General features: G+C 39.8%; 1 protein-coding gene across 1 annotated transcript in view; it reads right to left on the reverse strand.

The window, feature by feature from the left end:
- Nucleotides 1–2,128, reverse strand: part of PRRC2C (proline rich coiled-coil 2C) — a 53,460-nt gene extending 51,332 nt beyond the window's left edge. The window contains 2 exon segments of the mRNA XM_031061682.1: nt 689–866; nt 1,961–2,128. Coding sequence (XP_030917542.1) covers nt 689–866; nt 1,961–2,075 — 293 coding nt within the window. The 5' untranslated portion in view covers nt 2,076–2,128.
- Between the last annotated feature and the right edge of the window lie 11,730 nt (nt 2,129–13,858).

The raw sequence follows: 13,858 nt of genomic DNA on the forward strand, positions 1-13,858 counted from the left end.
TGAAGTGCAAATATTAAAAACTATTAGGAAAATAAAGCAGAGACTTAAACATATGCAAACCAAGAATTTTTGAGTTTCCTCTGCCATACATCAGCACAAGCACAATTAAGCTGATTTTTACAAACTCATGAACTTGCAAGTTATTCTCTAATTTTCCTGCTGTGTTCCTTGGGGTTTCAAGAGAATTTTATTTAAGGTGATGACACTGATCTTAAAAAACATGCTGTAGTATTTCCTGTCAGCAGACATCAAAACTTACACGTCCAAGGAAATATTCTTCCCCTCATATGGAATTTATAAGCAGACCATTTTCAACTTAAATGTGAGGAGGTTGTTTTTTTGTGCAAGGTTTTTTTTTTAAACTATCCCTCTACTAGCAAGATTTTGCCTCACAGAAATTAATAATGGTGCTATTTCTTCTCTGATAGCTACACTGAGAACACTCAGTGTAGCAAATTTCTTCCCAGGTCCTGCCAATCCCAAGTTTTGGGCAAACCTGAGAGAAATGGCCCTACAAACTAAGCCAGTGTTAATTCTTTTTTTTTTTGATTCCACAGAAATCCTATAAAAGCTTAAAGGAGAAAAGTTTCTGTATTTGACTGCAGAACACTGAACATTAAGCAGCAAGAAATGGAGGAACTAGAATTGTCACTTCTAACTCTCAGTGCAAAAAGAGGTGAAAACTCACTTCTCTTCTTCATGCTGTTCTTGTTTTGAAGCCCATCCTGTGCCATCCTTAGGCACAATGTTCACATTGGGGTCGTTGCCTTTGTTCTCTGCTTTGAGGCTGGGCAGATTAGCTGGGGGAGGCATCCTCCTGGAAATAGCAACTTTTCCAAGACTCTGCAATCCATGGCGTGCAGCAACTGTGTGCCAGAACAGAAAGTGCAACTTAACAACTCTGTTTAGGCAGAGCTACTTGAAAATGTTTTGTAAGAAAGTCAGAAAAATTTAAGAGTGTTAAGAATTAAAAATTTTAAATGCTTCAGAATTTAGTATTTAAAAAAGGGAATGGAAAATATGTGATTTGGGAAGACCTGAGTACTTTTTGAGCAGTGAGCCATTATGGTTAGCCTATTCCAGAAATTAAAAAGGATATATGGCCCCACCTCTATATACAACATTCAGTGACAGAAAGCTAAAGAAGCCATTTACAACATGATGTTAATGTCAAGCATTATTCTCTTGCTCTCCTGGAGCTTAATGTACATTGATGAGTCCAGGAATACCTCTATGGGTCTGGCCCATTTCTTTATTGCTGCAAATTTCAGCTGGCAGATGCTGCCCTTGCAAAAACATTCCTACAAATTGTATTTACTCCAGACCACAAGTACAAAGCTAATGCACCCCACAGGACATTCAACCTACCAAGTACCCAACTCAGGGAACAAGCACAAGTTACTGCCCTGGGTAAAAAACAATATTGTGGCAACCTTCAACAAGCTTGGGCACTCTTTTTCTCTTTTACAAACAATTTAGGCAACTTTGTCAAGTTCAAAACCTTCAGAGCATCATTTCCCCCTGGTTCTCCATTCAATGACTCATGAAAAAGCAGGCTCACAGTCACCTTTTTCAAGATATCAGTGTGTAAGTTTTATCTAGTGTTTATCAAAAAATCGAAGTCCCTGAGCTGTAAGTGAGCATTGCCTTTTCCTTAATTAAACACTACCAGCATGGCAAATGCAAATGCAGCAAAATGCACAGCTGGGGAATGGCACATCTTTATTTACCCACATTCCTACTAGGCTGCAAATGCTGTCTCTCTGAACTGACAATCCTGTTTACAGCTAAGCAGAAGCTCTAATGAATGTTGCTTTCCACAATCCTTCCACTTCACTGCTGCACCAAGCAGTTATGAAAAACCATGCTGTGGTTAAGTGCTCATATACTCTGCACTCTTAATTAGCATTGCAGTAATGATGAAACTGCAAGAATGCAACTCTAAAGAGAGCTTACTCACCTGTGGTTTTCTGAGTTTCCAGTGACTTTCCCTTGTAAGTATTAAACAGACTGAGTGTTGCATACTTTGTTTTTCCATCCTTTGCCTTTGTACTCTGGCCTGACTTTTCCGACATTTCGCTGGAAACTCATCGAGTCCGGTACCTTCCGTTCGCTCCTCAAAATCTGCCTGCGGAGAAAAACAACAGAAAAGTGAAACAACCTGAACAGGAGCCAAGACTGAAGTCAGAGTTCACAGGGCAGAAGTGGACAGCATATTTAACACCATTAGCACTGTTTCATTTAAGCATTCTGCAGGATGCCAAGGAATGCATTAACTCCAGAAAACTTATCCTTATGTAACATCAGGAATTTTTAAGTATTTCTGTCTCTTCAATAAGAATGTCACAAAATCAGGAGGGTCAGCATTTAATTAACATCAAACACTGTTAAAATGGTAAATACCATCCATGATTTCACTAGAAAATGAATAATAAAGACCCAATCTCAAAGCCCACAAACACACAGAATTTCCACCAGCAGCTCCTTCCCCAGTGGGGAAGCTCAATGACCTCACCCACTCCCAAAGCCAAGTACTGAGACAATTAACAGTTACTGCAGTACAGTATTTCTGGAATCTGCTTCTTTTTTCTCCAATTAAAACCATCATGAACAGAGCAGCCAGAGACACTAAATACACAGAGTAAGAATTTTTTGTTTGTCAAAACCAGAACACAGTCTGCTCAGAGGAGGAGAGTGAGAATTCCTTAAACCAAGAGTTACACTATTCTTCCTGCAGCAGTAAATTACAGGGCTCTTGGAGCAGGTCATTCCTCTCCTCCCTCCTTCCCCCAGAATAACAGGCCTTGAGAGAAAGAACCCAGTAATTAACTGTGAAACTTCTCTAGAAGTTCTTGGAAGGAACTTGCAGAGTTGCTGCTCATCACCAGGCAGGAACACAAGTGAGCATTCACTCAAACAGAACATTATAATACACGTTGATTTCTCGTCACAGTCAAAAATCCTGCCACCCTCTTTACAACAACAATTTTTAATCTGTTCCTATATGAATTCCAGAAGAGTTATATATGCTCAAAGACTTGTGTTTCAATCTAAAAGCAGGCAGCAAGAAGCAAGTCATGCTGCTCAAACCCTTCAGTGATCAAACTCCCATGTCAAACCCAGAGCTGCAGATCTTCAAAGGGAACGTGATTCCCATGCAAGGTGCTCATGGATTAAGAGTCTGCAAGGACAAGCAATCTAAAGAACAAAGCACCTACTTGGTCATGACAGACATTTAGCAATGTCAAATACCATGGAAATTTAATTTATACAAGTATGACAACATTCCCATCCTCCTCTGCCTTCTACCTCAATTTACAAGCCATGATTGAAAAGAAATTAAGATGGCAAATAACCTTGGGGTGGCTCAGCTTCAGCACAACTTGGGCCAGAAGCTATTCTATCACAATCCACGCAGCCTGCTGCAAAGGGGACAATCTCCAGCCTCGTATGGGGCCAAGAAAATATTCTCCCCTCAGAAAAAGACAGCAACTCCCAGATTCTTCCAGATTAGTCAGCACTTGGCTATTTCAACAGCAACTGTTACACCAACAGTTATTTTATGTGTCATCCAAAAATACGAATTGCAGGACGGGAGCAGGGTGAACCCAGCCCACCTAGTGAAACAGGGCTGGGAATCAGAACTCTGGATGAGCTGTTTGCACTTGAAAGAACATGTGAGCACAGTGACTGCAGTTAAAACATCGCCTGAAAGCTGGTTTGCCACCCTGTGCTCCTGGCAGTTACTGCCCAGCACCTTCTGCGGTGCTCCAGGATGACTGTGGTGGGTTCTTTTCCATAAATACGAGGCTGGGAACAGAGAGAAACAGAGGAGTGGAAGGGCCAGAGCCTGCCAGGCTCTTTCACAGAGCTCCTTCTGGTGAACTGAATCTCCTTCCAGAAGCAAAGGCCAATGCAGAGCCTCATGTCTGATGCAGACCCAGCCTGATAAACGAGTCTGCCTGGATTCAGGTCTGCAGACAGGCTGAAAGCAGAAGTCTGGCCATGAATAACACTGATGGGCAAAGCCTGACATGCTGGATTGCAAGTAACTACTGGGGCAGCCTGAAGAGTGAAAGGCTGCTTGATAACTCCAAAGATAAGCTTGTCTAAATTCAGGTTTCAGACTCCAAAGATAAGCTTGTCTAAATTCAGGTTTCAGACTGGATGGGTTTTTTCCTGTAAAGATATTTGAGTGTTGAGCTTTGGCTCCCAGTGGAACCTTGCAGTGCAGTTTTTTTGGATAGATGAGGGACAGCCTAGCAGCCAAGTCTGTGGCTGGAATCTAGATTTTGTATTTATGATAAAGACTCCACCAGAATCATCCTGGAGCATCACAGAAGGTCCTGGGCAGTAATTGCCCAGTGCAGAGGGGGGCAAACCAGCTTTCAGGTGAGCCTCCAACTGTAACAAGTCCTACACTCCAATCACTGTGCTCACACATTCTTTCAAGTGCAAACAGTTCATCCAGAGTTTTAATTTTTGGCTCAAGACTCATCCCAGACAAGGAGCTTGTAAACAAAAAGTAGCTTCACAATGGTGAAGAATCTAGAAACTGGCAAACAAAACAAATAAATTTAAAAAAGACAACTTGGGTAATTTTTTTACCCCCAAAATTGTCAACAGCAGCAAAGCGCTAACAGATACAGACAAACAAACAGAAAGCAGTTTGAGGGTGGTTTAAGATAATCTTCTGTCATATTCTTCCAAAGCCTGCACCTCTGGTAGAGATGAAATATGGAAAATCTTAATCATAATAACACTCTTTTTACAGAGCAATACACATTTCATACTCAGGCAGACCTTCACTGTAACAACTGCTCTTTCTAGAACGTTTGACAGCTTCAAGAACAGGGCAGTGAACACGTTCTCTGAATACCCCTTTTTATGTTTAATTTAGAAAAATTAGTCTGCTCATTACAACTGAGCTCTAAGCCTTTTATACTATTAAAATTCATACTGTTTGACAAGTTTTTCCCAACTTATACTACATAGAAAAACAAACTGTTTTACAATGATTAAAACTGCATACTCCTCAGTTATCTGACTTGCACAAAATAAAGAATTAGGCAGGTCAATATATTCAATAATATACAATATATATATATATTTAAGTACATTTAGACCTGATAGTGGTTGCCAAAGAAGATATTCTTACAAAATTAGACTTTCGACCAGGTACTGAAGCCAGGGGTGACAAACCCTCCCTCTGAAGAGCTTTGAACAAACATCCTGCCGAGTCACACATTAAACAAGCACTCAGTGCCACCTGACATCAGCTATGAAGAGACAAATGCCTGAATCTGAGCCATGTGCAACCATCCAGCTCCAAGACTTCAGCTCTGTGTGCCACATTCCTGTACCTGAGCACTGGAATCACTCCCTCTGCATAGAACACCTGAGGTGTTTCAACACAGGACACATCAAGCACTTTGCTCCCCAGGTGATTCCCAATTTGCCCAACATTTCCATGTTTTGTTATTATTAGTCAAACCCTCACAGTGAAGTGTTGCTGTGCACTAGGTTTAGGCTGTGTGCTGTAGCAGAGGCAGCTGTGAGCACCCCTGAGAACACACACAAGGTGTCAGGAGCACTTTCCAAGCTAAGGAAGCACAGTGACAGCCACCAGAAGGACAGGAACAGCACCAGCCACAATGGCACTTGGCAGGGTTCACTGCACCATCAAGAAATTTAAGCAAGTCAGCTGTTCACTGTGAATGATTACAGTTACTATTACACACAGCACAGTGCTCCCAAAATTCTGGAGCAAACATTTACCTTTCTGCTGCTCTGCAATGTTATTAATTAAGTTAACTGAACTTCACTGTGCCTTGAAGATTTTAGGGTAAAAATTATTACTCTAATTTCTGTACCAAGCTATTTTTTCAGACTCCAACTGGTTGACTGTTTTAAATCCTGCAAGGAACTCAGAAGCTTGTGTACAGAAAATAGCACACAAAGGAGCTGCCACAAATTCTAAATATCCTGGTCTCTGTTAAGGAACATTTACTTGTGCTTTCTTAGACATTTAGAGCTGGTACAAGAACAAACTGAATGCAGTGGATTCCAGACTGCAAAAACATGTTTTTAATAGTAAAACCCCAGCAAACAAAACCCCACACATATCCCACTAAATTCCTAGCTCTCCTGATCATTTTAGAACTCATCTCTATGACTTATTTAGAATTTAATGATACAATTTAATACTCCTGAAAACTTTGGATAGTGTTCCATTAGGAACAACTGCAGCCTTGAAAAGGTGTCACCTCTGCTTCAGAATAAAGTTTTACTTAAACAAGGTAAAAATCTTACATATTTTGAGGACTGAGTTGCAAGAAGTAGAAAACATTTAACAACTTGACTCCTAAATTCTTGTCAGACCAAATGACAAACCATATTTTATACACTGTATTTTTAAACCCTTAGACAAAAAAGGTCTGGTTTTTGGTGCAACATGTCAAGAGACTTCTTCAGCAGTATTACAGTTAGATTTAATACAGTAAGATTTAATAGTCCTTCCATCTCAACCCCCAGCCCACACCTCTTCAGCCTACAAGCTCAATCAGAACAGGTAACCTGGACAGGAGATTCCCAGGATTAAAAGCATTAAAAATACTGGAATAATTCTCACAATTCCTATTCAACACAGCAAGGATCTCTAGTCCCTGCCACCTCTACTCCAAGGGCTGAGTTTTGGCCACATTTGGAGAAAGATGCACTGGAATGATTTAAGGCAAAGAGCAACACTGAAGACTCAAACCAGCTGAAGATTTGAACTCTCAGTGCCTCAAATGCCCATCTGTGAATTGGGAAACATCACAAAAACACTACATGAAAGTTTATTCATAACTGGGACACATTAGCACCTCTCTCAAAACAGAAACCAATCCAGAAAGAATTTCCATACACTATTTTAAGCACACTAAAAGTAGTGAAAGGGTAAAAATCATCTTATACAAATCTGTTATTTGTATCCAGCCATAACTTCACTTTTCTAAGAATAGCCTTGTTTCGGGGACACTGAACAATATGGTTCTGGTAAATCCTGGAACCAAATACAACTACTACTAAAAAAAAAAAAATCATATATACATATATTTATATATACATATATATTATATACATATAATATATATACACACACACACATACATAATATTATATTAAACTTTTTTACCACATATGCCATTGGTTTTAGAGGCAGATGCTCCCAAATCAGTGTTAGTAATCTAATAAAAAAAATATTTCACTGCACACAAAAATGCAGCATTAAAAATTTCAATCAAAGTTTTCATTTCAACTCTAAGTCTGGCATATTTAGATTCTAGAACTGAACAAACTGCCCACTACTGTAAAATCTAAGCATAATCTGCAGCTAGATACTAATTTTTGAAAAATAACTGTGTGATCTTCAGAAAAGAGACCAGTTTAAATAAATTACAGAAAGAGAATGCCAATTTAAAACAAAGAAACAGAGGATACTGGAGTCAAAGCACTTGGAACCCAAGAAAGCCTTTTTTTTTGTGCTTTTTGTAGCCCAGTCTATGGAATCCTATTATTTTAAAAGGATACTCCAAAATACCATGCAATTACTGAATACATGGGGTTTGGATGTGGCTTTGAAGAGGGAAGGTTGCACACAGATAAAAAATAGAATTGCAATTAAACACTTCTCTGACATGGATGTTTATCAACAATCTCTTCTTGGTGGTTTTATACTTTCACCTCTGGAACCAGCATTTTTAGCCCAATTTTTATCTACAAAAACATAACAACATAACAAATACACAGAAGTTCTGGCCATTTATCCCACTATTAAGAACTCTTAAGAACTGCAGCACTATCAGCTTAATATGACACAAAAACAAGCTTGGAGAACCTCTGGTAACACTTGGGTAGCAAAGAAGTCTAATAAAGCCTCTCAAATCAGGATTTCCCTTCCTTCCAAGAGCCACTTGCAGCAAGGTTCATTATCAAACAGATTGCTGCTAAGCAGGCTGAAAACTGCAGAAGATTTTGGGGATTCCAAGCTTTTCCTTCATGCACCTCCATCAAGGCTTTTTCTTCATGTACCTCCATCAAGGCTCTATGACCTACAAGAGGAGAAACTCCTCAAATCTTTGAAGAGTTTTGGGTAGATCTCAGTACAGTTCATTCTTGAACAAGACCTACACAAGTTTAATATCCTTAGAAAGTCTCACTAAAACACTCTTCCATCTCTAGATGTTGGGCTCAGTAGTTTCCAGCACAGCTTGAAAGAGGGTGCAAAGCACTGATTGCATGGACTCTGTAAAATCCATGGAGATTGGCAGCCAAGTTGGACAAAAAAAACCCTTTAATAACCATCTCCATGTATTCTCAGTGGGAGAACTGTGGGATGGGCACAATCTACAGAGGAGTTAACAGCCACCAAATGGAAAAAAATCAAAATTAATTTGGCTCTTCAGAACCAAGGCACTCCATCCTGAGACAAAGCTGGAGCAAAGCATACTTTGCTAGTTCAATCATTCTTCAAATAGCTCCTCTTTAAAGCCTAAGAAAGTCTTTCCAAAACAGCACCAAAACTGAGTGTGCCAGGTGGGACACAAGACAGCCATTTTAGGGCATCATCCCCACAGATGCATCTATAAAAATGGAGTTTGGGGATGCCAGAAATGGGCATGCACAAATATGTCAGCATCAATTCTAACAGACATGCAACAACAGTCTAAATAGAGCTAAGCAATGAAAAACAACCCAAATTAGCCACCCACAAAAAACCTCTACTCAGAAAGTACTTCAAAGCATATGTTACTTTGAACCAGCAATCTACAGAGCAAGCAAATCTGCTGCCTCAGAAAGGTTGCAAGGCAGCTTGTGGAACCCATTTTTTGGGAGATATACTGATCACCTAAACCCTGGCTTTCCAACAGGAAAACCAGCAACAAACCACAACAGCTCAGGGAATTTTTGTTGGGAGCATTTTAAGGCTAACATGGCACTAACCAAACTTTTAGGATGATTATTGCAGGAAAAAAAAATTATGTGAGTTCTATTCTTTTTTTTTTCTTGAGCACAAAAGAAAAAAATAATTAAAAACCCCACAGATTCAAGTACAGCAAACCTTAAATTTGTCTCTATCCATAGATTTAAATATCTATTTAACTGTATGTGCATGAATATTTCAATGCAACCATATTCCTGTGGAACAGCCCTGACAGAAGAAGCTTGATCAGCAGGCTCAATCAGAATCAGCATGACTTAAAATGTGTCCACATAACAAGGGATTAAAAAGCCACAGACAGGTTAAACTCACACTGGCAATAAAGCTGCACTCAATACTTCCATGTGTCACACAGCTGCTTTCTTTCAGCTAAGATCATTTCTGGTGTTTCTAGTGCTTAGGAAATCTTCTCCTTGTTAAGTGACCTCAGGTAACTGAGAGATTCTGGTCCCATCCCCTCCCCTCACAGGCAGAAATGATGCCAGTGCAGTTATTTAAGAACTCTGGGGGGAAATAAAGCAGTTTTCATTTCATTTAGTGGAATTTTTTTGCATGTTTATATTCAGAGCATCAAATAAAGCTGTTCAATATCCTCACAAATACTATCTAAATATTACCTACAACAATGCAGTTATCCAAGAATTCAATGCTTTCAATGTTTGCCTCTTTCTTCCATATTTTACACCAATGGCCCAAGTCTGGTCTTCAGCTTTCTAAAGAATAAGGGAAGCTGTTCATCAAGACACCCCTCACACTGACTTCTGCCTTTTACAAGGAGCTAAGGAGATCATTTAGAGATGCACTCAAGCATAAATACAGCTATTCTTAAAATAAAATGCTCAAATTAGGAAGTTCCTCCCTAAAAATTTCATTCAGTTCTCAACTACTGCATGTGCAGAAGATATAATATCCCTGTCTGCTGTGGCTTTCTAATGAAATATTGTTATTTCTATTGTAATGATAACTTTAAAATTAAAATAGAAATTGATTTTTTAAAAATATTGATTTTCAAAGTGGAGTATCAAACAAGGTCAAATTAAGAAATTCCCTTCAGTGAATTTTGTGTCTGGTAATTCTTTGCATTTCCAGAGGTTAGATAATGAAAAATGGTACAAGAATCACCAGAGAGTTTTAACAAAAGCTCTTCTGCCATTCTGGACTGAAAGCCCAACATCTGCCACCTCAAGCAGCAGCACTTTTAAGCAAGTAAGACTCCTACAGAAATCCTCCTCTGGTGGTCAAGCACCCTGAAGAAGTGAAATACATGATGTCCAAACTCAGCCTTAAGGCTCAAATCCTTAGCCAAAAAAAAAAAAAATTGATAACTGGTTTAAAAGATCTAGATAGAAGGGATTTTAATTTGGTTTCTGAGTTCAGAAAATTTACTTTGGTCATTTTTTTCAAACTTCTTTGCAATATGAGGAATAGTTCTTTAGGCTAACAGACTAATGGAATTTGCATACAAATAGTAAAGAGAGGGGACTTAAAGGTTGAAGTTGTGAACCTGATTGCACAAAGTCAGTCTGTCTGTCTGTCTGTGCAGTCACAGGTTTGTAAGGCTGCACTTGTCCCAGAGAGCTGCCCACTGCTGATGGAGGTGATGTGGAATTGTGTTTAATGAAACAGCTCTCCACATATCTGCATGCAGATTCCAAGAGTAATCACACTTGTCCAGTTCTTTTTAGAGCAGTTCCCAGTTTGGGTTGAGGCACAGCAAGGCAGCAATGCCAAACAAACCTTATTGCTCACTGACACATGAATAAAAAAGCCCAAAAGCCTCCTAAACTGTAGGAAGGGAACAGCACAGTGGAATATGGTGACCAGGTAAACACAGCACAGCCTTCACTGGTACTGCAAGTGTCCAGCTCATTTTCCCATTTGTTCTACACAAACCAGACCAGTGGAGAGAAACTCAACACCACAAGCACAGCTCAAGTGCAAATGAGGAGTTAACCACCAATACCTGTACTAGAAGCACTCCTTCAATGTCAGCCCTTTGCAAATTATCCCAGTTTCTCTGCCAGAAAGGATTTTTCAAGACATTCCAGTAAAGAGACTGCCAGTGAGTGTCCCACCTAGGTCAGAACCAAACTGGACAAGGCAATGCACCAACCCAGCACAGCTACTCTGGCCATGTGCTGGCAATCCTCAGACACAAATTCCAGTGTTTACATGTTTCAGTAGGTTTTTTTCCCCAAAAATCTACTCTTTTCTGAAAACCTGACATGCCAGATTTCTCTGCAGGTCACTTTTAAAGCAGGCTATTTCATTTCATTTCATTTCTTCTTAGCCTGACAATGTCTTTACAAGTCTTTTCCTGTTTCTTCGACACCAAGTATTAAACAAATTTTTTGCAACACAGATTTTTGATTTTCCAGTTTCATGCAGCTGGTTAAGAAACTTTCATAAATTGTAAATTTTTAATTGAGGCAAGAGTTTTGAAGTTCTGGAAGAAAGCCAGGGCCAGAAAAAAACCCCAAACAGTTTCTATAGAATTAAAGAGAGCATCATAATGATAAGCATTCTCATTATTTCTGGGAACAGAACAATGCAAGTGCTTTTGCCCAATTAGCTTTTCAACTTGCAGATGCCAAATGAGACTTATTTTTAAGATTTGCAAAACCATTTATTAAAGAAATTTCCATTATTTGGAAGAATGAGAAAACTTCAAAGCTCACAAAACTGAATCGCTGCCTATTTTTGAGCACAAGATAAGGGAATAAATTAAGGCAAATTCTTGCAGAAACAAGCTGTGTACCTGCTATCAAAGTGCAGGATTCAGACAGCAGCCTGGGAGGCAGCATTTTCTCTGAATACAAAACACTACCATGACCTGTCTTACCTGTCAGAATTTTTAACTGAAAAAATTACAACTATTCACCAAGTTTCTTCATAGCTAATTTAGATCAGTTTATCCAGACCCCAGCAGCTCTCTGTAAAGGCATCTGTTAATGGTTAGGATCACAAACAATCCCATAAAAAATTACAAACACACTCAGCAGACTGTCACAAGCACCACTTTGTTTCTTGCTCAACTGAACCACACCACCCAGCAGAAGCCTGGAAAAGCAAAAATATCAGCAAACCCTTCTCCCCACACACGAAGTGACATGGAGAGCATCCTCCTTGGTGGCATCCTGAGTAGTGACTGCTGTGTCAGCCTGAGAAAAGGGGGACAAAAGACAAATCCACTGGGGCTACAGCAGCAGCCTCACCCCTCTGCTCTGTGCTGATCTGGGTCTGCTCCTCTGCAGGTGCTGCCTGGGGGAAGGTACCAGAACAACAGCTGAGCTGAGCAGGATTCCCCTCCTGAGGCTGGCCCCAGTGATAAGCTGGTGCAAAACACTTCCTTCTAGGAAGCTGATGAAAGAAAATCAATAAATACATGAAAAAAGACCAGATGCCCAACAGATGAGCAGAAGCTGCAGCCATTTACAGCCAATGCCCATGCTTCCACTGTTTCAGTTTTCCCTTTCACTTTAATACTTATGCAAAAACTTCTTTATTACCAATCCTCACTGAGCTGGTGGCACATTTTCAACCCTTCCCACCCACCCCATGCAGACCTGGGCAGTGGACAGAGAGCAGGACAGATTAGGAGAAAAAAGTTAAATCACTCCTTTGCTGGGAGTAACTCAAGGAATCTCTTTCAAAACTTCCATTTCCTGCTCCTTTACCACAATTTCCAAGCCCCAGTGAAATAATTAATGTTTTTTCACAGAGGAAGTGAGATCTTTTTTCAGCATTCTTCCCCTGGAACAACAACACTGAGCAGATTTCTCATCATGCTTTTCTGTATCTTTAAAGTATCCCTGACCTCAACTGCAAATAAGTAAAAATTTTTATAATTAACTTGTTTTTCCAAAGCCCCTATTCATAAGTTAATCCTTAAATAAGAAATAATTACATCTCAAGGGTTTTATTTTGGAAATTTGGTATTAGTTGCTTGGAAATAATGTTCAGGCAAGCTCCTCTGCTCATGAGCTCCTACAGAATATTTTGACAGTGCACAGGAAGCACTCTAGGGCTACATCCTTAAGGATTTCCCCCTTTCTTTAGAACACACGTGCCAGAATTATTGCCCTCTTTGCCAGCTTTCTCCCCTAATTATTTTCTGTTCATCTTCTCAAGGTATTTTTGTTGTGAAGGGTCCAACCTGAAGATGAAAGCACTCAACAATAAGAACCTACAGAAAAAAGTTTTGAACTCTTGTACAACCTCACCATTATATAAAAAAGTTTAAAACAGTTACTCTAATCACTTATGTAATGACTTAAGCTACTTGTCACCACATTTAAAACTTCCCACCTTGCCCAAATTCTTTGCAGCACGTTACTCCTATCATATTCCTAACCTTACTCATGCACATCAAAAATAAACATAATTCCTTCCCTGTATTAAAGAGATGCTACAGCATGTTTTGAAGGTTTTTAAGATACTCCCACTGTGATAGTGAGAGCCAGGGTTGCCAAATGCTCCAGCTTGTAACACACTGTCAGCAGCAGTAAAAAAATCTCACTGCAATGCAAATAAAGGCGGTAGAATTTTGTTCCTCGGTCTGGTCCAGCTTGGAGAGAGCTCAGAGCCACTCACAGGCTCTTCTACCTGCTGCCCATTATCCTCTGGAGCTCTGGTTACATGCTTCTCCCTGTGACTCACTCAGTTCTTGGAACAGACACATCTCCTTGTTCACTGAGGAATGCTCAGCATGGAAGAGATGCAGCTGCCAACACCACACTGACAACAGCTCTGGACAACACCAGTTAATTACAGTAAGGGTTCACTCCAGACCTCTGCTTTAGACTCAGTTTGACCGCAAAAAAAAGGGAAAAAAGAAGATGAGAAGCTAAATTGAAAAAGCCTTATCAGCATAGG

This window comes from Geospiza fortis, unplaced genomic scaffold, assembly GCF_000277835.1.
Source record: "Geospiza fortis unplaced genomic scaffold, GeoFor_1.0 scaffold5, whole genome shotgun sequence".
NCBI lineage: Eukaryota > Metazoa > Chordata > Aves > Passeriformes > Thraupidae > Geospiza > Geospiza fortis.